At 40.7% G+C, this 27063-nt stretch overlaps 1 protein-coding gene across 1 annotated transcript in view; it reads right to left on the bottom strand.

Moving 5' to 3' along the window:
* LOC126965054 (intermembrane lipid transfer protein Vps13D-like) overlaps positions 1-25872 on the bottom strand; it is a 53079-nt gene extending 27207 nt beyond the window's left edge. Inside the window, exons 1-19 of the mRNA XM_050808502.1 lie at positions 25859-25872; positions 25062-25246; positions 24734-24917; positions 21863-22040; positions 21126-21252; positions 18033-18156; positions 17529-17707; positions 16675-16810; positions 15800-15978; positions 15485-15630; positions 14838-15113; positions 11393-11535; positions 10468-10615; positions 8886-9080; positions 5950-6157; positions 4055-4180; positions 3189-3351; positions 2162-2305; positions 428-571 (exon numbers count right to left, since the gene is read on the bottom strand). Coding sequence (XP_050664459.1) covers positions 428-571; positions 2162-2305; positions 3189-3351; positions 4055-4180; positions 5950-6157; positions 8886-9080; positions 10468-10615; positions 11393-11535; positions 14838-15113; positions 15485-15630; positions 15800-15978; positions 16675-16810; positions 17529-17707; positions 18033-18156; positions 21126-21252; positions 21863-22040; positions 24734-24917; positions 25062-25243 — 2982 coding nt within the window. The 5' untranslated portion in view covers positions 25244-25246; positions 25859-25872. The remainder of the gene's footprint in view (positions 1-427; positions 572-2161; positions 2306-3188; positions 3352-4054; positions 4181-5949; positions 6158-8885; positions 9081-10467; positions 10616-11392; positions 11536-14837; positions 15114-15484; positions 15631-15799; positions 15979-16674; positions 16811-17528; positions 17708-18032; positions 18157-21125; positions 21253-21862; positions 22041-24733; positions 24918-25061; positions 25247-25858) is intronic.
* Between the last annotated feature and the right edge of the window lie 1191 nt (positions 25873-27063).

Genomic DNA, 27063 nt, shown 5'->3' with positions numbered 1-27063 from the left:
AAATATCGAAGAAAAATGGCGGGCATTCGGATAACCTACTTTTTTACGGCGCGCGACGTTCTGGTAGTGTGGAACGCGCGTAAACGCAAATGTTCTTTTTTTGAAATTCAGACAGATACCACGCATCGAGCAATAAGAATTTGGCTCTCTGTTGAAACTCCTTGCGCATGAAGGGATCGAAAAAAAAAGATAGGAGTGTTGATATGAAATCCAGTACAACATTACAACACTCGTTTGCATGATGTAATGGTTATAAGAACATTGGGTGTTTGCCAATAAGCTAACTGTTTCAGAATTTTTAATAGAGGATTTAAAGCATGGGTGTAGATAAATAACTATTAACTCTCCAATAGTAAATTCAAGATTTTTTCTCAATATTGAGTTTTATCTATAGAATTTTAAATGATCAATATGAATGTCAGACTACCTCGTGTTGCAGCCGCGTGTCGGGCGCGTGTTGTTCCGCGGCGCGCGCGTCCGTGATCCACCTCAGCGTGTCGAGCAGCTGCTGGTACTGCGCGCGGCTCGCGGTCACGTGGAGCCCGCCCACTACCGCACCTTCTACCGAGCACTGGCCACACACACACGCACTTACATACACTTAGGCTCTATTAGCAATTCACATCGCAATACCACCTAAATGTGACTGTGCCAATTATTAGAGATTTCATCTTTTTAGTGTACCTTGTTAGGAAATTTTAAATACAAATAATGTGATGATCAAGGAACCATTTTAATTTTTATCAAAAATGATAATTTGACTTAATAGTGTTATAGTGAGTTATTGTGAAGCCCAAGTTTTTAACGTTGAATTTGACATTGAAACATGAAATAAAAAACAGCTAAGATAATGATTACATAGGCTGCACTAAAAGTATCGGGAATGGAATATTTCCACTGTTCCTGTCATATTAAAATCTTCTTAATTGATAACTCCTTGGTTTTAAAAATCGAATGCCATTTATTTATTAAAAAAAAGATTTTCGGTCTTGTTACAAGGTCTTGCCAAACTTGTTTAGTCGTTGAGAAAATGGAATTGACTCGAGAAAATTCTAGAGCGATGATTTATTATGACTAACGAAGTGGTTTAACACAAAAACAGTGTGTTGACCGGATGATTTCTGCATTTGGTGATGAAGCCCCAACCAAAACCACAATTTATCGCTGGTTTTCTGAAGTTCAACGTGGACGTGTCAAGCTCAGTGATGATCCCCGTCAGGGTCGTCCAAAAACTGCAGTCACCAAAGAAAACGTTGATGATGTGCGTGAGCTGATTGAGGAAGATCGATATGTGACATACCGCGAAATTCAGGCAACTTTAGACATTGGCATGAGTCAAATACAAATAATCTTGCATGAACTATTAGGTGTAAAAAAGTTGTTTTCCCGATGGATACCGCATTTGCGCTGTGAAAAGCAAAAAGCGGCTCGCGTTACTTGGTGCGTCAGAACTCTCGAAAGATTCCACACAGGATCCTCAAATGCTGTATACAACATCGTATCAGGTGACGAATCCTGGATATATACGCGTACGAACCCGAAACAAAAAACCAGTCACGAGTTTGGGTGTTCGAAAATGAGTTAAAGCCAACAAAAATTGTTCGTTCACGGAGTGTTGCAAAAAAAATGGTGGCCAGGTTTGTCTCCAAAACAGGCCATGTTGCGACTATTCCTCTTGAGGGACAAAGAACGGTTAATGCAGAATGGTATGCTAGCATTTGTTTGCCGCAGGTCGTGTCTGAACTCCGTAAAGAGAACTGCAACCGCCGCATCATCCTCCATCACGACAATGCGAGTTCTCACACTGCGCACATAGAATTATTAGACCATCCGCCGTACAGCCCCGACCTAAGCCCTAATGATTTCTATACTTTCCCTAAAACAAAGAATACATTGCGTGGTCAGAGATTTTCATTACCTGAAGAAGCTGTTGACGCCTACAAAACAGCTTTTTTGGAGACCCCAACTTCCGAATGGAATGACTGGTTCCATCGTATGGAAAAATGTGTCAAATTTCGCGAAGAATACTTCGAAAAGCAATAAATACATTTTTAAATAGTAATGTGTCACTTCCTTGATTCCCGAGATTTTCAGAGCCGCCCTCGTAATGTAAATGATAACTGTCATTGAGTGGAGTACGAGGAATGTGGGACCGGCATACCTTGACGTCGCCGTCAGCCAGCGTGATGGCGAGATGCAGGGCTGTGTCGTGCAGTACTGGCTTGCCGCGCGAGGTCTCGTACAACTGCTGCATGTTGGTACTCGATGCCCGCCCTTGTCGCAGCAACTCTTCACTCACTTCAAGCTATAAGCATAGTATATTCTATAATAATACTGTCAAATCTCTGAATTTATTGTATTTTTAAACTTTTAATCAATGATTTCCAGTGATTTGTATGTTTTCTTGTAGATTTTGTAATTATACAAGGTAGTAATAGGTTGGGGAAATATTTTCTACACATTTTATATGAAATATCATATAAGTATTTTTATTTTTAATATTTAATATAATAATAATATTGTTTATTTACATTTAATAACTAGTATATATTTTCCATTTTGTTCGTTGACTTTTTGCCATCTTATACGTTGTTGGCTATGAAGATCCAAAGCAATCACAGCGGTAAAATCTCATATGAAACTCTTCCACTTCGACCATTACATATCCATTACTCACCAAGATGTACGTGTCGTAATAATGCCGCCACGAACACTTAAAAAAAACCGCGACCTCATGTTGTTCGTTTCGATTGCCACAACTGAATATATTTTTAAATCTGTGTTGTACTCATCAGTAGTATATAGTATATTATACTAGCTGACCCGACAGACGTTGTTCTGTACATAATAAATAAAATACGATTCTTATTAATTTGTCAATAATATTTCAATTAATAGAACAACATTTAATAGAACGTCACTATACGTCAAGAATTGTCTCGTTAAATATGCTTCTGCTGTTGTAAAGAAATTGTTTCAAAGCGGATCTGTCAAACCGTGCGTCAATAAATTTTATCACAGAAATAATGTCTAATAAATTTAAATAAAAACTATCCTATCTCTCAAGTTGGACTAAACTGCACACAATGAAGTAATCCCCATTAAAATCCGTTCATTAGTTTAGGAGTCCATCGCGGACAAACAACGTAAACGTAATTTATATATATTAAGATGGTAGTGTGACTCACAGATACGAGCGAGATGTCGCGCACGCGCACGGTGTAGCGAGTGTCGTTGGGCGCGCCGGGCGTGTTAGTCAGACTCATGCGGCCCAGGTGCGCCACAAACACCTGCGGACTGCGCGCCGCGCGGGGCAGCACCACCACCGGCGACTCCAGCTCCACACTCACGCTGCGCCACAACCACACGACACATTACATTGAGCTCAAACATGGATGATCTAATCCCATAAAGTTTTACCAGTGGGGAGACCGTTGCACAGGAAGCTGGCTAGATTATGGGTACCACAACGGCGCCTATTTCTACCGTGAAGCAGTAATGTGTAAACATTACTGTGTTTCGATCTGAAGGGCGCCGTAGCTAGTGAAATTACTGTGCAAATGAGACTTGACATCTTATGCCTCAAGGTGACGAGCGCAATTATAGCGCCGCTCAGAGTTTTTGGGTATTTCAAAAATCCTGAGCGGCACTGCATTGTAATAGGTAGGGCGTATCAATTACCATCAGCTGGCCGTCCTGCTCATGTCGTCCCTTATTTTCATTTAAAAAAAAAAGTATAATAGAGCCGTGTGGCGTGAGTTTTAGCTAAGTAGACATTCGTCTGGCATAAGTAAATGACTTGCACGTAAAAATACAAGAATGTTATTAATTAACATTTCATGTTTAAACATGGTAATTTTTCTTTGCGCTAAGTTTATTATTTCTTATCGTAACGATAAACAGCCTGAACGAGTTGCCAACCGTAAGGTCGTGAACATGTCATAGATGCTGGGAGCTTGCCATTACTTTTTTCACTAAAAATTTATCAACAAAAAACGGCAAATGGCTTATGGTTAACTACATAAAAAAAATCATTGATTATATTGAATACAACCTGAGCACGATGCGTTGGTCTCGGTCGGGTTCGTCCAGCGAGTAGGCGAGGCTAGTAGTGCGGCGTCGCGGCGACACGCCCTCCATCGACAGGGATACCTTCGGATTTGAATACAGGGAATCCGCCCTGCGTGCAATAATGAGCCGCTCATTTTTTATGGTTCAATGTACTTTAATAAAAATGTATTATGCATTCATAATATATACAAAATCTATCAAATTCAAATTCAAAATTTTTTATTCGAGATAGGATTTAAAATCACTTATTGAACGTCAAAAACTACCACCCATTCAAAAGAGACTGCCTCAGACCTGAGAAGAATTGGCGCAAGAAACTCAGCGGGCTTTTTTTTTAAATAGAAAATATGGATTACAAAGTGATATCGTACAATAAACATTTATAATTAAAGAGCCTGAGGGTGTTCGCTTTATTCCCAGTCCGTTGTGTCATTATAAAAATTGTTTTTGCTATAGTAACCCTTCCCACACAAACGTTTTTTAACAATTCTTTTAAATTTCGTAACACATTTGTTTTGAACATTTTCTGGGTTCATATTGTAGAAGCATATACATCGCCCAACAAAAGACTTACTAACTCGACCCAACCGAGTAGTAGGCATAACAAGTTTATGTTTGTTCCTCGTGTTAACATTATGAATGTCACAGTTTCTAGAAAATTCCTCAATGTGCTTATGAACATACAGAACATTATCAAAAATGTATTGACAAGCAACAGTCAAAATGTTTATTTCTTTAAATTTTTCTCTTAATGATTCTTTAGGACCTAGGTTATAAATCGCGCGAAAAGCCCTCTTCTGCAGCACAACGATGGTATTAATATCGGCCGCACTGCCCCATAACAATATAATACCATAGGACATAATAGTATGAAAATAACTAAAGTATACTAGTCGCGCCGTATCTATATCAGTTAACCGTCTAAATTTCTTAACCGCATATGCTGCAGAAGTAGTCTTATTCGCCAATCCTCCAATATTGCAATTTGGAATCAAGAGTAATGCCAAGAAATACAGCAGATTCTACTAGTTTTACCACCTCTCCATTCAATAAAATATTCGCATCGACATTTGGTCATTTTTGACATTTCGTCTGTAAATTTAATATTTGGTTTTATGACTATTTAACAATAAGTTATTGGCGCTAAACCAGTACACGATGTCAGATAGAGCATTGTTTACTTCGTCATATAAAACTTGGCTTCGTTTCACTTTGAATATAAGTGAAGTGTCATCCGCAAACAATACCACCTTGTGTTTTTTTTCTACAAGGTTAGGTAGATCATTTATATAAATTAGGAAGAGGAAGGGTCCAAGAATAGAGCCTTGTGGTACCCCCATACCGAGAGGAGTCCGAGAAGATCTCCTGCCATTCACCTCGACCCTCTGAATCCTATTAATTAAATATGAGATCAGCAGATCGAGTGCAGATCCTCTTAGGTATAGCTGGTAAGGAAGCTATGTCACTATGGTATAGTGACATAGCTTCCTGACCAGCGTTGAATGTTGAACACAATCAAAAGCCTTAGATAAATCACAGAAGATACCAAGTGCATTCTGTGATTCCTCCCAGTAGAACTTATCTATAGTAGCCATCAATAGATGACACCATCCATAGACACACGTTAAGAGATTTGCAATTGTCTACGACTAATATTAACATCTAACAAAGTTCCACAGTGTCAGGGGGGCCATTATGGTATTTTCTTTTCAGTAAAGTATAAAAATCCCAACGACGGCTATGTGTGCGATGCTACTGGAGCATCGCACACATATCGGACTGCAAATCAGGCGATTCGTATCACACTACTGTTGTGCGGCTGCAGTACTGCTCACATCTTAGTTGTGTAGGCCCTTAATATAGAATGTAGGGGATCACCTGGGATGAACGAGACCGAGCGCCATGTCGTGCGCGGCGTCGCGGATGGAGCGCGCCAGGTTGGCGAGATACCGCTTGAACTCGGTGAGGCAGCTCTGCAGCTCGCGGAGCAATGTGCCCGAGTGCGTGTACCACACGCTGGCCACACGCACTGACACGCTCACAGACACGCGCCCTGTGCCCGTGACCTCCGCGCCCGCCTCACCCGCTGTAACACCCGCAAACACTGAATCAGACAGGAACGTAAAAAGATCACTGAGGGTGAGTCACGAGGCTGTGTTTACGCTTGTGTATAGTCACAAAAACAATGAAAAGGCATAAAAGCCATTTATTTTCTCAAAAATTGATTCCTTTAGAAATTTTTTTTGATGTCATTTCTAATATACTAGATACTAATACCGCTTCAGAAACAAATGACGCTCTGAGAGAGAAGAAGAAGAATTAGAATTAGTTTCTAAATAGACTTTTAAGCAAGGCACTGCAGCTGATCACAAGGCACGGACTACCCAATCATGGCTGGAAGTCAACGTTCTGGACATAAGAGTACTCGTCTTGTCTAGATCTGATTAAATATAGTCAATAAATCAATACAAATGTTTTATTATGATAACATAGCGTCACAAAAAAAGCATTTTTATTTGTAACAGAATATTATAATCTGCCAAGCAAGACTAGTAATAGATTATTAGAAGTTATCAGTATCTCCACATTGCATTAATTAAAAATACCATAAATAATGATACAAGTGATACAAAGATACATATACATAACTTACGGCTAATTCATTAGTATTTTTATTCAAATTATTTATACTATTTTACACAATCAAACAAGTGAGTACAAAAAGGTTTGTAATGTATGTGTAAATTAGTGAACGAAATAGGTCATTTGTGACGTCTAGCGCTATTTATCAGATGTAAATTGTATTATCTCTTCAATCTCTTCAAACATATTTGTTTTGCCAACTTAGTTTGATCGGTAATTTTGAGAGTGCTGGTGTCAGTGCAAGTTAAGACTTGATTTGTTATGACAAAAAAGTGCATTTTTGCTGAGAGAAATGTAAGTAATATTTTTTTCTTTGTAAATATATCTGTGAAATTGTTGTTGTAATAAAATTACACAGTTTACTTATCGTATGACAGAAAAATTGCTTAAAAATAACCTTTTGTGACAAAGAGGTAGTCGTCGAAATATCTGTGGGTCGTCAACGACCCCGTGGGAAGAAGTGTATTCAATTGCTATTTTTATTTTTAGGTCCATGCGAGCGCTTACAACGAATAAAATAATAGAGGTGTTGGAAAATTTCAATTTTAACGATGAGATACAAGGTGCTGGTATTTATATTGACCCTCCTGGGTATGGTAAGGTATCTGATGGTGATTCCGGTGATGAAGAGGGTGTGTATTTCCATCATTTATCCCGTCAACAGCTACTAGCTCCTGCAAGTTTAGCTTTGAGGCGTCCGTCTGATGAAGAAACTACGTCAATCGAGGATGAGGAAGGCGATGACGTACAATTGACCCAACTGAAACTGAACAGGGGGTAGAAGAAGCCACGGAAGGGGCGTGAAAGAGGACGCAGAAGAGGGCGTGGAAGAGTACGCGCAGCATCGCCTAGTCTGTGACCCTGTTGGCAGTAATAATGAGAAAAATATGCGACGAAATCAATTCAAAGAAATAATGCGTTATTTCCATGTGGCCAGTTATTAGCTACCAGATCATTGAACCAGTACATTGAACCATAAAAAATGAGCGGCTCATTATTGCACGCTATTAACTACCAGATAATGATAAGATGGCGAAACAAAATTTATTCGGTATGCTCGTATCGAAAAAAAAGGTAAGCATTGATGAATCCATGGTAACATATTACGGAGGAAATGGTTATAAGCAGCATATCAGAGGGAAGCCTATAAGATTTGGCTTCAAAACGTGGATTGTGCAAAAATAAAACAGTGACGGCAATCAAAAAATTTGGTGTTAATTTTGTATGTAAAATGCTTCTCTGGCTTTCATTCTTGAAATGTTGAATTGAATTCATAATAGTTATTTATGCAACTGTTGTGTAATAAGGGGTATGAAAACACGAATGTGGGTTTATCACACGAGGCGAAACCGAGTGTGATAATAGTATCACATGAGTGTTTTAATACCTAATTATCAACAGTTGCATACAAGACTTTAAAATATCCGGCGGTGTGCTGTCAAAACTTGAATCGCTCATTTTTTCAAGAAAAATGGCGGGATTTCGAATAACCTACTTTTTTTTACGGCGCGCCATGTTCTGGTAGTGTGGAACGCGGATAAACGAAAATGTTCTTTTTTTGAAATTCATACAGATACCACGTATCGAGCAATAAGAATTTGGCTGTTTGTTGAAACTCTTTGTGCATGAAGGGATCGAAAAAAAACCAAGGAGTGTTGTTATGAAATTCAGTACAACATTACAACACTCGTTTGGATGATGTAATGGTTATTACGACGGTTACGGTGTTTTAATGTTGGTAATAAGCTAACTGTTTCAGAATTTTTAATAGAGGATTTAAAGCATGGGTGTAGATAAATAAACAATTTCAACACTGTAAGGACAATTTTATTAAAGAGTTATTGACTTGACCCTATGTATAAGTATGATGGGTCGAAAACGTCCCTTGGGTAACACATTTGCCCTAGGGGTCACTTTCGACCCATTAAAAAAAAACAACCTTCCCCCACTTCCATGTAATACCTTTGAAGTAAGTTTTATAAGTACCCCTCAGGAATCATAGATCCAAAAATTAAAAAAATCTAACGAAGAATAACAATTATGACTTCATTCACCTATCTTCTAGTCTTTAAATTATCTAAAGATTATTAAATAGCGACAACGAAACTTATTGAATGCTTCGGTATTAATAATTTGAATAGATAAGACATAGATTCAATTGAAATAGATACCATCTTCATCAGCCGGTAGCACGTCCCTCGATATAGTGAAGTACAGCGCCTTCTCGTCGGTGGGCTGCGAGTGCGCCGCGAGCGGTGCGGGCGGGCGGCCCGCCGACAACACGCGCGAGTGGAGCCCCGCCTCCTCCGACAGAGACACCACCTGCACGCCGCCCAGCGACCCGCTCACCTCCACCAGCGACCCGTCTGCAACCACCACACATACCATAACTATATCGAACCTCTAATCTATTCTATAAATTTATACAGATACTAGCTGACCCGACAGACATTGTTCTATATATAATAAATAAAATAACATCAAGAATTATTTAGTAAAATATGCTCCCAGTTGTTATAATGCAATTGTTTTACAAACCGTGCGTCAATAAATTCTCTCACAGAAAATATGTCCATACCAAACAAACATTGGAAATAAAAATAATTATAGGTCCCAAATCGAAATAAAAAGTATCCTATCTCTCAAGTTGCTGACTGCATACCATGAAGTAATCCCCATTTAAATCCCTTCATTAGTTTAGGAGTCCATCGCGGACAAACAACGTATCACGTAATAGCTGACCCAGCAAACGTTGTATTGCCGATATTAAAATCGCGATACAAAAGTAACTGTTGATCGTAAATGGGTGAAAATTTTAAGTTGTATGTATTTTTTAATGCTGACTCATAATCAAACAAATTAAAAAACAATGTCAAAATCATTAAAAAAAAACGTGTGGACCACCCTTAACATTTAGGGGAATGAAAATAGATGTTGTCCGATTCTCAAACCTACCCGATATGCACTCAAAATTTCATGAGGATCGATCAAGCCGTTTCGGAGGCGTTCGGTCCCGCACACCGTGACACGAGAATTTTATATATTAGAAGAACATAAAACGCAAATGTGTCTTGTAGTTCCACTGGTTTCGCGTGGTGGTAAAAGCCAGATAAAAGTTCAAAAATTCTATTAATTAATGCATGACAAAAACTATGTTATAACTAATAATAATAAAACGTATATTCTCAGAACTACAATCCATTGTTAGTTAACTTAGAATCTAATTGTGTTAGTATTTATAAATACGAAGAGACATATTTTTTTTTATTAAATGGCCAACATACGGACAGTCCCCGCTGTCGGCTTTCGCTTTCAGATAACTATTACTGCTGCCACGAATTCGGCGGAGAAGAGAAGCCGCTTTTTTACGTAGGACGGCGCCAAAGCTATCGACCTCTGCGTGTGCAAACATAGCTGACGTGCTACAAAAACGTGGCAGCTGCAACTAGTGCTCTGAAGGCGTTGTTATACTGGACTCGCAGGGCGCTGTACGATTTATTAGTGTAGCACGCCCACAGGCTACTCGAATAGAGCGATGTGTTTTCACTTCAGTGGAGCAACGCGCGAATCTGTGTGCTATCATATTCACTCGAACCGACAGCGCCCTGCGTTCCCGTTTATAGAAACACATTTAGAATTTTCTTGTTTGTAAGATTGAAGTATAGTAGTAAGACGTTTCAATGTTCCTTCAAATGAATTCGCATCGCTTAAAAAAATTTACATCAAAGCGGCCGTGAACAAGTGACGACGTACGTGCAGTGGCCTGTATCCGGGCGTCGCAGACGGTGGCCGTGGCGATCTTGTGTGCGACTAGCTCGCCGTCCCGCACGCCCGCTCGCACCAGCAGCACGCCCAGCCGGTGGAAGTCGAACGTGAGCTCCGTGCGAGACGCGCCTGACATCTGCATAAAAGACCACACTTTTTGAGACTGATAACCAGACGCCTGAGAACCAGCCCCGACGACACCCTATGGAAAATTTGTATTAAAAAATGCGGCGTGCTAAGTACAGTAAGTTCGACAATTATTCATGTTGGCAAGTGTAGGAAGATGAAGGAGCATAAAAATGATCACAATACTCCGTGTTTTGCTACCAATAAATTGAAAAGCACATTTATTATAACTCGCCCAAGAGTTAATACCAAATTTTCGGAACGACTGGCACCATATGTCTCAAAATATTTATATAATTTTGACAATGACGTTCTATACATATGGACATATCATTCGCAGTCTGATAACGGAACGGCAAAAGTGTGCATAAAGACAATGTAAGCACACTTTTCTCCTTAGTCGTGTATCAATCAACAAGCCTAAGTGTTCTATTAAAAGTAATTAAATAATACATTAACGACTCAAAAATATATGGTGAGTTGTTGTAATTTAGTGTTCATTTATATTTTTCTTAATATCTAGATGTTAGTACGTGTTACTTATTTGTATGTGTTATTTTTGGACATGAACCCCTCCTCGGGTGAAGGCCTTGGTAAAAGTTGGAGGAGGCTATAAGTATGTACGCAACAAATTTACGAATAACTCAATATCGCGCTAGCCGATTCGATAATTCTCTTTTATTGGAAAGGATATACTTCAAAGGTAATTTGGTTAGGTTCTGCTTATGGGATCCATAACAAAGTAACGGAAGACTTCAATTCTTAAGAGCAAATTAACGATTCTCACAATAATATCATCTGCTGAGCTAGAGGTGGGCTGGTTCTCCTGAGGCGCGCTTCGACCAGCCCCGCTTCCCGCGCCACCCCCCGTGCCTCCCCCAGTCACGCGTTGTACGAACCCAATCAGTTCCACTATCGTCTCTTGATTAGCTACGGATAAATAGTCATTATTAAATTTGCAACACAATCACAAATACCATCCCGGAAACGCAACAAGGAAGCTGATTCCATAGTTTAGCTGTACGTGGCAGAAAGTTCTTTGAAAACAGAACTTTCGGAGTACTCCTCGTGATAAATGCAATGGAAGACAGTTGTATGTAACCGGACATGCGCTTTGTAGGGCACTAGGATTAGGCTTAAAGTATTCCGGTTCTCTATTTATGACCCCCAGTTTCTTTAAGGCCAATTTGGTTTTTTCTTCCACATAACAGTCAGCCTAGCGAAACTCTCTAAGAAAAAAGCGATTCACTCGATTGTATGTAACGTGCAGTCATTGATAGATTGACAGATGACTTCTATAATCTTGTAAAAAACTGAGGCAGCCGAAATCAACTACGTTTTAAGCAACTGTTCGCTTTCAAACGTAGCCAGATTATTATTATTATTAAACTTGTTCGCCATATTGTAATTACTTTTTTAAACTTAAAACAAATCTCACAGCACGTTTCATACTAAGCTAAATTTCTAATTTTACTTAGGCAGTCTCTATTTACACACCGCAAATCTGGCAAGTGCTGTTGAAGAGTGGTGATATTGCACATGTTTTTTTGGTTAAGTTAGTTGTATAAGGTTCAACTTATCTATTCCACCGCCGATACGAGGGCTGCACTAAAAGTATCGGCAATGGAATATTTCCACTGTTCCTGTCATATTAAAATCTTTTTAATTGAAACTCCTTGGTTTCAAAAATCGAATACCATTTATTTATTTAAAAACAGATTATCGGTCTTGTTACAAGGTCTTTTCAAACTTGTTTAGTCGTTGAGAAAATGGAATTGACTCGAGAAAATTCTAGAGCGATGATTGCCCTGATTAGATGATTAGATACCGGCTCTACCAGAGTCGGAGAATGCCTCCCCGAGCACTCTAGCTCGGGCTGCCCTTCGTATTCTGGGGAGGGCATAGAACCGCGCCTGACCAAGGACAAACGAGGTAGTAACACCACGGCACCCCGCTCCACACTCAACGTGGACTTTTGCAATATCAGGGGAATTCACTCCAATTTAAACGCCGTCCACCACCACCTTGAGACGGCGCAGCCGGCCTTGTGTTTCCTTACGAAGAGGCAGATATCTCGACCTAGCGATACGTCATATTTAACGTACCCCGGGTACAAAATTGAGCACAATTTTTTGCCTCATGCCGGGGTATGTGTGTACGTTAGGGAGGATATCTGCTGTCACCGTCTCGGCAATTTTGAGGGTAGGGACCTGTCCACTCTCTGGCTCCGCGTAGATTTCAAGGACCGCGTCCGCATCTATGCGTGTGTCTACAGGTCCCATAGTGGTACCTGTAGACACACGCTGAAATCGTAGTCTTGGATGATTTCAACGGGCTCAATGCCGAATGGCTTGGATCACGTACCACAGACTATGCAGGGCGATCTGTGCATACTTTTGCATTGGCGTATGGTCTGTCCCAATTGGTCGAGTCGCCAACGCAGTTTCGTGGTCATCTGGAAGGCAAAGCCAAATTGGCTTCAAAGAAACTGGGCGTCATTAATAGAGCACGGCAATACTTCAAGCCGGCCCACATACTAGCGCTCTACAAAGCGCAGGTCCGGCCACACATGGAGTATTGCTGTCATCTCTGGTCTGGCGCACCCCAGTATCTGCTCGATCCATTTGACCGCGTGCAACGCAGAGCAGCTCGAATTGTCGGGGACACAGTGCTCTGTGAACGGCTGGATCACTTGGCGTTGCGTAGAGACGTCGCTTCATTGTGTGTCTTCTACCGCATTTATCACGGGGAGTGTTCCGAAGAGCTGTTTAACCTGATTCCTGCCGCTGAATTCCACCTTCGCACGACACGCCACAAGTTAGGATATCATCCTCACCATCCGGATGTGTGGCGGTCCTCCACAGTGCGGTTTTCAAGGAGCTTTCTTCCACGTACTACAACGCTGTGGAATGAGGTTCCTTGTCCGGGACGATACGACATGGGTACCTTCAAAAAAAGCGCGTACACCTTCCTTAAAGGCCGGCAACGCTCCTGTGATGCCTCTGGTGTTGCAAGAGATTGTGGGCGCCGGTGATCACTTAACAACAGGTGACCCGTACGCTCGTTTGTCCTCCTCTTCCATAAAAAAAAAAAAGATTTATTATGACTTTCGAAAGGTTTAACACAAAACAGTGTGTTGACCGGATGATTTCTGCATTTGGTGATGAAGCCCCATCCAAAACCACAATTTATCGCTGGTTTGCTGAATTTCAACGTGGACGTGTCAAGCTCAGTGATGATCCCCGTCAAGGTCGTCCAAAAACTGCAGTCACCAAAGAAAACGTTGATGCTGTGCGTAAGCTGATTGAGGAAGATCGACGTGTGACATACCGCAAAATTCAGGCAACCATAAAATTGGCATGAGTCAAAAACAAATAATCTTGCATGAACAATTAGGTGTAAAACAGTTGTTTTTCCGATGGATACCGCATTTGCTCTGTGAAGAGCAAAAAGCGGCTCGCGTTACTTGGTGCCTCAAAACTCTCGAAAGAATCCACGCAGGATCCTCGAATGCTGTATAAAACATCGTATCAGTTGACGAATCCTGGATATACGAGTACGAACCCGAAAGAAAAAACCAGTCACGAGTTTGGGTGTTCGAAAATGAGTTAAAGCCAACAAAAATTGTTCGTTCTCAGAGTGTTGCAAAAAAGATGGTGGCCACGTTTGTGTCCAAAACCGGCCATGTTGCGACTATTCCTCTTGAGGGACAAAGAATGGTTAATGCAGAATGGTATGCTAGCATTTGTTTGCCACATCTTCCTCCATCACGACAATGCGAGTTCTCACACCGCGCACAGAACAAAAGAGTTTTTAGAGCAAGAAAACATAGAATTATTAGACCATCCGCCGTATAGCCCCGACCTAAGCCCTAAAGATTTCTATACTTTCCCTAAAATAAAAAATAAATTACGTGGTCAGAGATTTTCATCACCTGAAGAAGCTGTGGACGCCTACAAAACGGCCATTTTGGAGACCCCAACTTCCGAATGGAATGGTTGCTTCAATGATTGGTTCATCGTATGGAAAAATGTGTCAAATTTCGCGGAGAATACTTCGAAAAGCAATAAATATATTTTTAAATAGTAATGTTGTGTCACTTTCTTGATTCCTGATACTTTTAGTGCAGCCCTCGTATATACGGCATCTCCAGTACCGTCATCTGCATATTAATGCATGTGGGTCTTATTATATCCTTTAATTAACAATTACACTTAACGTTTAAAGCTTACCTATGACGTCCAAGTTATTGAACAAAATATTAGCAATCCTCAAATCTTCAGAATCAGCTTCTCCTTTCACGATGCACAGGTCAACGGCGATGAGCGCCTCCGAATCCACGAGGCCCGGAGCGGCCCAAGCAGGGCCTTCTGAGCCCCATCCATCACTCCAAACATTTGCGGTGCCTCTGGTGCCCCAGTTAAAACCGGCGGTCAGGTTATTTGACGTCATGCTGCTTTGCACCCCAGTTGCCCAGCTTGGAGAAGGACTTAAAGGTCTCGGCTCTGCTAAATTTACATATATTCCAATTCAAATATTTTTATTCAAAATAATATTGCATAATATATATATATGGTCGTATAAAACTAGTGCATAGTAAATTTACATTGAGTTAAAACAGTAGCATTAAAGACCTCGAACCGAGAGCATGTTCTTATAACCGACAAGCAATAAACAATCTAATCACCCTTACAATACAGTACATAGTGGTCCTTCGAGCCGGATATGAACCAGCGACCTTTGGATTGGATACTATTTCGGGCAAGATTTAAATATATTTTTCATAATAATATATTCATTTTTAAAGATTAAAGAATTATTTTAATATTAAGTTTTACAATTAATGTGTTAGAAAATAGTATGAGAGTAAGGCATTTACGTTCAGTGGAGTATCGCAGGTTGTACAACGCGTGATGCAGTGCAAGCGGCGTGGGGGCCGCGCGGGGCTCAGGTGACGCGGGGGACGTGGGGGACACGGGGGACGTCGGCTCCGACCCGCGGATACTGCCGGACGCTGTGTCCATGCTGCCAGCAAACACGTAGTTAGTAAATAAACAAAACAGTAAAGTTGTCGAAAATTTTATCATTATAATGTTTTAAATAAACGTATTAGTCCTACTAAAAGAATCGCAAAGTTAAAATTTTCAAAAAATTGCACGTACGCAAGTGTAACATATGCACATCTCTCACTCACCCGACATGCTTGTGGCTGGCGACAAGCAGCTCGAAGTCCGGGCCGTATGTCTGCAGCGCGTCCACCAACAACAGCGAGTGCACGGACAGAGACAGCGACGTGTCTGCGGGCCGCGTGCTCACAGCTGCACGCACTCCGCACACCTGCACCTCTGCTATGCTGCGCCCGCGAGATTGTACCTACAATAATTGGTCAATTTATTAAATTTCGTAAAAAAGTTACACATAAACAAAAGCATGATAGAAGTTCTTCTTCTTTGTCCTCGCCTCATCCCGTTACGCGGGGTCGGCTTTTGTTATCATGTGGCGCCATGTAGATCGCGTTTTCGCGTCTTCGTCACTGAGGCCAAGGCGTTTCATGTCCCTTTGGACATTCGTCATCCAGGTAGTTTGGGGTCTTCCCCTACTCCTCTTTCTTGCAGCCATGGAAAGGCACTTTTTCACCACATAATCGTCGGGTCTACGCATTACGTGTCCGTACCATCCGAGCCTAGGTTCTGATATTTTGTAGGTTATGGGTGCAACTTTAAAGCATCCTCTTATATATTTATTTTGTACTTTGTCCTTGAGTGTTACTCCTCCCGCCTATCTCAGCAAACGCATTTCGGTGGTATGTAGCTTTTGTTCATGGGTCTTTTTGGCTGCAAACTTCGATAACGTACAGTAAGGCAGGTCGTACTGCCGTTTTATAGACCTTGCCTTTAGTTTTAACTGGCATTTTAGCGTCACATAGCTCCCCTGTGAGAGTATGCCACTTCATCCATCCACATGTCGTACACAATAATAATAGAAGTTAACAATTTCAAATAATTTCCTGCAGCAAGAGATGTGAGTATTTTAAACAGCTATTTTTTGTAGCGCTCTCACGCGACCTACCTCTAGCGATAGTTGGTCAATAGCAAATTGAAGCAGGAGTAATGTCGCGTTGTTGTGCACTGAGTACTCAGACTGCTCGTTTTCCGTGGCGACGCTGTCCTCGTCCTGGACTTGCTCCTCCTCATCCTCTGCGGATCTATGAAAAAAAAGCATAAGAAATGTGAAGAAACTGGGGCTACTACTCAAGTCAATATAACTGCCAAGGTTTTAACGATAGCAAAGAAAGTATGTTTGATCACTCAATTAAATAGATGGCAAATGAAACCCATACAAATAATTGAGTAGATAACATTTAAACAATTTATTATGTTTTTAAAGTGATAACCCTCACTTCTAGGATTAATTTGTTTTTCAAATTTTATTTGTGTCGATAACATTTAACACGCAGAATCCACCAAAGTAGCATGATATAATTGTTACCCTCTACCTAGCTTCCTACCCGCTTCCTAGTATTAAAACACGAATGTGGGTGATAATAGTATCACATGAGTGTTTTAATAGCTAATTATCAACAGTTACATATAAGACTTTATCTACACCCATAATATCAATCCTCTATAAAAGATTCTGAAGCAGTTAGCTTACAGTCCTAGTAACCATAATATCATCCAAACGAGTGTTATTATGAAAACGGATGATATAATGTTGTAATGAATTTCATTACAACACTCGTTTGGATGATGTAATGGTTATTAGGACAAAGGTTTTAATGTTGGCAATAAGCTAACTGTTTTAGAATCTTTAATGGATTTAATGCGTGGGTGTAGATAAATAGGTTTTACATAAATTTAGTATAAACTTTGGTGTCGTGATGCCGTGATGACGTTTGGCAGATGAAGCGGATTGTTAGATACCTGGTTTGTGCGGTGGGAGGAGATGCGGAGGCGGCGTTATGCGCTGTGTACGCTGCGAGCACGCGACGCAGCGCAGAGAGCTTATGTTCAGAGAGATGCGCCACCAGCGCTGGCAGAGAGCCACACAGAGCCGCGCTCGGGTACTGCGGGTCGTGTGTCTGCAGCACGCGGCGCTCCGCCTGCACACACACACATTGTTGTTTATCTATGTACTTGGAACACCGGCTAGGACGACAAATAACACGTTTTAAAAAATAATCAAAGTATTTTAACTAAACTTAAAACCAAATAATAATAGTTAACAACAATAAAAATCAAATTTCATTCTCACAATCTGACAGTGCAGCGTGGCTAAAATCCTACAGTGCGGCTTTTAAGGTCCTTCCGACGCGCACAATCAAACTAAGTATTGAACTTCCTTTCGCAACGATACGATATGAAAACTTTCAAAAAATTTGCGGAGATGTATTTCAAAGACCGGAGGTTAACAGTTGCAATAGATACCTGCAGAGATATTGTGAAGCGGTCGAGTAGATGTAGCGCGGAAGTGGCTTTGGTGTGCGCGTATTTCCAATTATCTCGCACCCGACCCACCAGGATCTGCAGCTCGCTCAGTTCTATCTTGTACCTGCATTATAACAATAATTTTAGTTCTACTTAACTAATGTACCATTTCGACTATATCAACAATTATTGTTGTTATTTTATTCAATTTAAAAAAAAGTGCCTCTAGAACTTGCGCACTCATGATGATAAGATAAGATAAGATCATTTCTTTGTAGTCATGGGTATACATAGATGTTACAAATCACAATACAAGTTCTCCATTCCTTGCCCGCATGCTGTGGCATACAAATAGTAATTACTAACAAGTCAAACAAATATATGTCGGAGGAAGCCATTGAAGGAGTTGCTTGTTGATTGTACGATAGTGCATAAAATTGTCTCTTTATCATGTAAACACATTTTAGAAATCTTAATATAATTTAATACGAATTTTAACATTGTTGTAAAGCCTAAGACATGTTTCTAATAACGGATTTGTGATTATATTTAAAGTAGGAAGATATTAAGTAGCCATTGTTAACTGAATTACTGTTTAACGCATAGTGTGCAATGTTTAATGTTTATTGAAATTGTAAAAGCTTCTAATAACTTTTAATTTGATCTTACTTTATATGTTACGTTTTTCCTAGACTAAATAACATTATTATCGTAATTTAAGTAACGACCAATCAGAGCAGAGCACGTGGCTTGAGTGAGGTCGAGGCGCAATCTTTATATAAGGCAGTTTGACAGTTGTTACGAGTTCAGTCGTGAAGTGGAGACGGATCGAGTTGGTTCGTTAGTGGTGTTAAAGAGTGGCGCTTTGAACTCACTGCTCGGTCTTAACAGTTATAATTTCTCTTTCTGATTATTAATTATCGGCTTGAATGTGTAACTGTGATTTTGTGTGATTTAAACGTGCTGAAACTAAATTAAATATTGTGAAAACTATAATCATCGTGTTTTGTGCTCCCACTTTACCCTCATGACGCCCACCAAGTCCTAAACCACTAAAGATGATGTCGTTGAGAAAAGTGTTTCTCCGACATATATATATATATATACACAATGACATACATATCAATTATTGAATATTTTGAAATAACATATAATAATTGAAATTGGTAAAAAGTAATTAAATTAAGTAAAATGATATTTAAAAAAATGTGAATTGAATGTTGTATCCGAAAAGAAGTCTTTTATGGAATTGTACGATTTTGTCAGTAGGAGTTTAACCCCCTTATTCGTAATGTTCCGCTAACTTTAAACAGCCGCTAAGACGTGTTTTTTCTCATTCTGACTTAGGTCAATAGAAGAAGACAGAGTGAGAATTAGCAATGCTTTAAGTTAGCAGACTATTATGAATAAGGGGGTAAATAGTTTCTTTTTAAAACACGTCAACTTAAGTTCTGTGATAGTTGTAGGTATCTTGTTAAATATTCTATATATATAATAGGCGCCATTTCAAGAACACTATTGTACATAGAAGAAATGTTGCTGCCATGTAAACGTAATCTATTCTTGCTTCCTAAATTTATATTGTGGATTTCAGATGTTCTGACAAATGTATCAGGGTTAGTTTTTACAAATAAAACTATTTCATAGATATATAGTGAGGTCAAAGTAAGAGGTTTAAGTTGATTAAAGAATGGTTTACAACTATCCCTTATTTTAAGACTACACATTGACCTAATGCAGCTCTTTTGGGCTTTAAAAAAAATATCTTTTTCGCATGAGTTTCTCCAGAAAATTATGCCGTATCGTAAGTTGGATACAACAAATCCATGATATGCTGTCAGAACAGTTTGTCTATTAGCGACTTTTGAAAGCTCATGAAGTGCGTACGAGAATTTACTTATCTCCTTACTAAGTTCTATTACATGTGCCTTCCAATTTAATTTACTGTCAATGTTAAGTCCTAAAAATTTTGTTGTTTCGACACTTTCTACAACACAGTCATTGTATGTGACGTTAATTTTTTGAGGTGTGATTTTTGGCTCTCACAAACGAAAGATCATAACTTTAGTTTTCTGTAGGTTTGCTTGCAAATTATTACAGTTAAGCCAGTGTAGTGTCCTTGCTGGAGCATCATTTATATTTAGTTCGAGTTGGATCGTAGGATATTGTATATTTGAGGGTCGTTTAAATATAACAAAAACAATAAGGGGCCTAGCACGCTTCCTTGGGACACACCGTATGCAATTTCACGTTCTCGAGAACTACTAGTTTTTTCCATTTTACTACGTGGGCTTAGCTTAGTAATGTGCGTTATCTGTTTCCTGTTGGCTAGGTATGTTTGTATTAGGCTGTGGACGTTCCCACGTAGTCTATATTGTTCCATTTTTTTTAACAGTATTGTATGATCAACAAAATCCAATGCCTTTGTCATGTCCATATATAGTGCACAAACTGGCGTTCGTTTATTTGTGACCACGTGTTTCATGAAATCATAAATGGCCATGTTTGTGGTGTAGTGTAGATGCTTCTTGAAAATCCTAAAATTCTGAGCGCCATCACAATTGCGCTCTGAAAAGTGAACCTTAAAACATAAATTGTTGAGTCTCATTAGCCCAGTAATATCAATGGGTAGGGGCGCCGTTCAACTAGCCTAGCCTAGAAATGTGGTGTAACATTCTCCCGAGTCCATTACTGACACCACTCTTTTTTTGTCTTCCAAAAAATAGTGGTGCAGTTGTACTTTTGTTACCACTTAAATTATAATTACATTAAATTATAATTATATTATAATATACGGCTATCCGTGACCATATATTATCATAAGAGCAGGTGATAACATCAGCTGGACTATAAAGCAATAATGACGGTAGAGTAATACCAACTTATCTGCGAAGTGGCAAAAATAGGAACTACGGTCGCCATGTTGAAATATCATTCGACTGTCAGTGTCTACTACTTTCGAGTGATCTGTGTGTTTTATTGCGATACATTTGAATTTTAAGCGTTAAATATATAACATTTTTAACAAAATAATAATATAAGCTAATAATAATAATAATAAATAATTTAAGTAGCCGCTACTGTACGCCGCACCTGTCGTACAGGCTGGTGTGCAGTCGCGCGGCGTCCAGCGGGCGGGGCGGGGTGTGCGGCGGGTCGGGGGGGGAGGCGGGGGACAGCAGGCTGCCCGGCGGTGTGGAGCACGGTGTCATAAAACGTTCTGCAATCAATGTGATAATCAATTTTTTCTACTCCTCTACTCTTAACTGTCATTTATACAGCCACGATCACTAATATAAGTACATACTTTATTAAGTTTTTGAAAAAGTCTATACTCTATGGCCTAAAAAGTTGTTACCTACTTAATGTCGCCAAAAAGCACAGTTTTTTTGACGCCACAGACATCTAAATCTAGGTTAGGTATGGTAGGTTCATAGAAATTCCAGATGTATACTACACAATTAATGTTTCCATGTTTAAATCATTGGACTTACCATTTTAATGTCATGCATATAATAAATAACATGCAATTATTAATATTTTACGTTAAAATTACTTGTTTGTTAAAGTTATTATATTATAAACTATGACCTATTTTAGCAGTGTAAATATGTTGCCAATAAAGTTTATTATTATTATTATTATTGGGATTGAGCAGGTTATCGACTGTAAAGTAGATTCTGTAGACGGAGCCACAACCTGAGAGTTGAACAAGACACAGAAATAGAGAGGTCGCGAGTTCGAGTCCCCATTCGTCCATAAGTTTTGGATACAAATTTAATTTGTATGACTAAGATAAGCCCAAAAACCCTGTCGTGGGGTAAGTGTACCTTCGTCGTCATCCAACGGCGCAGTTCTTGGGTCGTCATCAGAGAGGTTTGCGTTGTGCAGCCGCAGCCGCCCAAAGTCTACAAGCACTACGGCCGCGTCACGCTCACATAGATCTTCCACGAATAGGATCTGTGGCGCAGATATGTCCAACTCCACTTGCCACGAACGACGCTCGTTCTGTGGGCAACAAAATATTTTTCTGTTTGTATATATTGTATTAAGTGCTCAAATTTACAAGAAATTTGAAGGGCCTGAAAGTGAATGGTTAGTATTAGTTAGTCGAACAAAAAATACATGTTTTGCGTGTTATTAATAAATAGCTGGGCTGATAGCTACTTATCGTAAAGAAATAAATTCAAACACTTTTTCAAATCAGATGATTAGAAATTAATGTGCATAAAGAACACGAAATTGCAAATGTAAATTATCAATATAGTCAAAGTCAAAGTCAAAAAATCTTTATTCACTGTAAAAATTTATAAGTTATTTAGTGCAAGTCAGGATGAAGTACAAAAGTTACAATAGCATTCAAATGAGTATAACAATATTTATTAACAAAATATAGAATATTAATAATTCCAACTATCTTTATCATTCAAATTATCTTTCACATTATAATAGGCCTGAGATGTTAATTTATTTTTTACGATACATTTAAATTTTTAATAGGTAACATTTTAATTTCATTTGGGAGTTTATTATAAAATATAACACAATCCACTTTAAAAGATTTAGCAATTTTACGGAGCCTAGTAGATGGAATTGCGAGTTTATGTTTGTTTCGAGTATTGACACTGTGTACATCACTATTCTTTTTAAATTGGCTAATATTTTTATGGGCGTATAGGAGGTTCTCGTATATGTACTGGCAGTGTAATGTCATAATATTTACAGTCACTTAACTTTTCTCTCAATGAATCCCTTGAACGCATTTTATAGACTGCTCGAATTGCTCTTTTCTGCAGCACAAATATGTTTTCAATATCTGCAGCCCTACCCCACAATATAATTCCGTATATTGGTACATCTAAGGGTAAATATATAAGAATGAATTCAAGTAACAAATTTTTCTAACTAAAGTAGAAAAATTTGGGTTTTGGGCTTTCTTATGCCCGTTGTTTCTTAAAGTGAATTTTTAAGCTATTGCATAGCTTCTATCGCGGGCCTTGAGCGTGGGGACCGAATCCAGAAATTCCGTAACCTAACACTTACTTACTAGATGTATATAGATATTTCGGTCCGCTTTTTACAGTTGCCGTGGAACAGCGGTTATCACATATGCTCGTTGTGCAGAAGGTCCCTGGTTCGATCCTTTTTAACACGTTTTTTTAATTTTTATTATTATGACCAGCATTTTTATTTAGTTTCCTGTACCTGTCCCGTTGTCTGTCTGTAATCAAATCTTGCAAGTTAAATTTTACACAGTTCCCGTTTGCTTTTTTAAAATTAATTTTATTATACTGCATAAATAAAATAAAAAAATAATTATAATTGCATAAGTTGATAAAAAATGCTATACAATAGCTTCACCGCGGCAGTCCCCGAGTGCCACACGTCTTTTTTTTAATCAACGACCACACTTATTCATAAAGTTCAATATTTTGTGTATATATACAATTAGTGATTCTACTTTGAACACAGTTTAGGGTACCCAAAATTATATGTCGGTTATTGTGAGCTTATCTTATGCAGTAACCATAAGAAAGCACAACAACAAACTCTTTCCATTGAAGGTGTAGTTTTGAATATGAGCTGCTTTTCGTGCCTAGGTCAAATAATTTCCATGCTAATTTCTATAGTCTATTTTGAAATACACAGAAGCGTTTTGGAGACTAACTAGTCTCCAAAACTGTGAACTACACATTGGTTACGGGTTCAAGAACACAGGTCGTTATCCAATGTAATCTACAACATACCCAATTAACAAATAAATTGTCATACTAACGTTAAAAAAAAACATGCTTCGTTTTATATACCCTAACATTCCACGATAGATTGTCGAGTAATAAAAAAGCGGGCACAGTTTAGGGTATTTACAGCTTTATCTACACCTATGCTTTAAATCCACTATTAAAGATTCTGAAACAGTTAGCTTATTGCCAACATTAAAACACCCAATGTTCTAATAACCATTACATCATCCAAACGAGTGATGTAATGTTGTACTGAATTTCATAACAACACTCATATTTTTTTTTAAATCCCTTCATGCGCAAAGAATTTCAACAGACAGCCACATTCTTATTACTCGATACGTGGTATCTGTATGAATTTCAAAAAAAGAACATTTTCGTTTACGCGCGTTCCACAATCCAGAACGTCGCGCGCCGTAATAAAAAGTAGGTTATTCGAATCCCCGCCATTTTTCTTCGATATTTTTATTATATGTTTACAAAAAATGAGCGATTTATTTTAAACGCTGAATATTCAAGTGAATAGTAATTAATGCACAAAACATACAAAATGCAAATTACTACTAAAATAAATAATTGATACATTAATACTTAGTTTAGTTGTATATAATCAGTAATGAATGATATTAGGCTACTACTAGGACTGGTGTTTTAATGTTAGCAGTAAGCTAACTGTTCCAGAATCTTTTAGAGGATCAATATTCTGGGTGTAGATAAAGTCTTGTATGCAACTGTTGATAATTAGGTATTAAAACACTCATGTGATACTATTATCACAAATACAGATAAATCCACATTCGTGTTTTAATACCCCTTATTACACAACAGTTGCATAAATAACTATTATAAAAAAATGGCCGCGTTAGTTTGTACCAGATCTCATAAGCTGGTTCGGTACAATAATAATGAGATTGGTGGTAGACCATGTAAACATTATATGGCAGCGAGTGTTGTTACCGGCAGACGATTCTCGTGCAGCAAGCGCTCGTAGTGTGTCCGCAGCGTGGCCCGCGTGTGGTCCCGCACGTGTGCCATGGCGCGGCCCGCGTCGCCCGCGCCCGCCGCACCGCCCCACCGTGCGGCCCACCGCGCGGCCGCCGCGCACCATACCACCTCCACCGACTGACACTTCACGCGTACTCTGCAAGCATACTAGCAGTGTACACAGGGCACTGATCACTGTATGAATTGATTGGTGAATGCAAATCTTTGAATTAGATTTGCATTTTATCAACTTTTGAAAAAATTTTAACGCTTATATACGCTTTGTGTTGTATGTACTTACTTGTGATCGCAGTTAAGACCAAATGGCCGCTTCTCGTATGTAAACTGAAAGAGTGGCTCCTTTTCATCACTCTTGATTCCGTTCTGAGCGTTGCTGGTGGCTGCCGGGGTCGCGTGGTGAGCGCGCCACCAGGAAGCCGCGCTCGCAGCTGGGTTCATCGCGCTAAGACCTTCACGGATCATGCCCTGTAACAGTGTTAATTCAAATATTATTTACTAGTAACCGAATTCCGTAATGTTACGTAAAAATCCGAAATTCCATCCGCATCATGTTTACGTCTGGTACAACAAATTACCGGCTGCAGTTTTCCCAAACCGATACGACTTAGGGAAATTCAAGGTTGGAGCAAACTCCCAACTTTAAGGCGGGCAACGTGTCTTTTGACCCTTGGTGTTATGGATATTGATGGGCGGTTGCCTCACCTTCTCCCATCACGTGGGTCTCTTGCCCGTTTGCCCACGCTTATATGAAAAATATATATCTGTATGTGTTGACAGTGAACTCCTCCTGAGCGGCTGGACCGATTTGAATGAAATTTTCTGTGTGTTTAAGTAGATTCGAGGATGATTTAGATTCCGATTAAACTAAATGGCTGGACCGATTTTGATGATTTTTAGAGTGTTCCAGTGAATTTCTGATTGGTTTAGATAATTCTCCTACGCATGTTAGTAATCTCCTCCTATCGTCTGGACCGATTTATAAACTTTAACACGTGTGTACAGGACAACGTCTGTCGCGTCCGCTAGAATACATAATATAATATTAAAGTGCGTGCGCGCGCACATGCCGAACTGTACCTGCGGCGCGACGAGCACGGTAAACAACGTACGCGGATGGATGCGGTCTCGGAGACACACGGCGCCCAGTGAGGCGTGCACGGCGAGAGCGCCGGCGCGGGGGCGGGACTCCAGCCGCGCGCACACCATACTGAACTGTACCTGCGGCGCGACGAGCACGGGAAACAACGTGCGCGGATGGATGCGGTCTCGGAGACACACGGCGCCCAGTGAGGCGTGCACGGCGAGAGCGCCGGCGCGGGGGCGGGACTCCAGCCGCGCGCACACCATACTGAACTGTACCTGCGGCGCGACGAGCACGGGAAACAACGTGCGCGGATGGATGCGGTCTCGGAGACACACGGCGCCCAGTGAGGCGTGCACGGCGAGAGCGCCGGCGCGGGGGCGGGACTCCAGCCGCGCGCACACCATACTGAACTGTACCTGCGGCGCGACGAGCACGGGAAACAACGTGCGCGGATGGATGCGGTCTCGGAGACACACGGCGCCCAGTGAGGCGTGCACGGCGAGAGCGCCGGCGCGGGGGCGGGACTCCAGCCGCGCGCACACCATACTGAACTGTACCTGCGGCGCGACGAGCACGGGAAACAACGTGCGCGGATGGATGCGGTCTCGGAGACACACGGCGCCCAGTGAGGCGTGCACGGCGAGAGCGCCGGCGCGGGGGCGGGACTCCAGCCGCGCGCACACCATACTGAACTGTACCTGCGGCGCGACGAGCACGGGAAACAACGTGCGCGGATGGATGCGGTCTCGGAGACACACGGCGCCCAGTGAGGCGTGCACGGCGAGAGCGCCGGCGCGGGGGCGGGACTCCAGCCGCGCGCACACCATACTGAACTGTACCTGCGGCGCGACGAGCACGGGAAACAACGTGCGCGGATGGATGCGGTCTCGGAGACACACGGCGCCCAGTGAGGCGTGCACGGCGAGAGCGCCGGCGCGGGGGCGGGACTCCAGCCGCGCGCACACCATACTGAACTGTACCTGCGGCGCGACGAGCACGGGAAACAACGTGCGCGGATGGATGCGGTCTCGGAGACACACGGCGCCCAGTGAGGCGTGCACGGCGAGAGCGCCGGCGCGGGGGCGGGACTCCAGCCGCGCGCACACCATACTGAACTGTACCTGCGGCGCGACGAGCACGGGAAACAACGTGCGCGGATGGATGCGGTCTCGGAGACACACGGCGCCCAGTGAGGCGT

This window comes from Leptidea sinapis, chromosome 1 (genome assembly GCF_905404315.1).
Source record: "Leptidea sinapis chromosome 1, ilLepSina1.1, whole genome shotgun sequence".
Classification (NCBI taxonomy): Eukaryota; Metazoa; Arthropoda; class Insecta; order Lepidoptera; family Pieridae; genus Leptidea; species Leptidea sinapis.
Note: the sequence above shows the minus strand (reverse complement) of the source record. Positions and strands in the feature narration are given on the sequence as shown.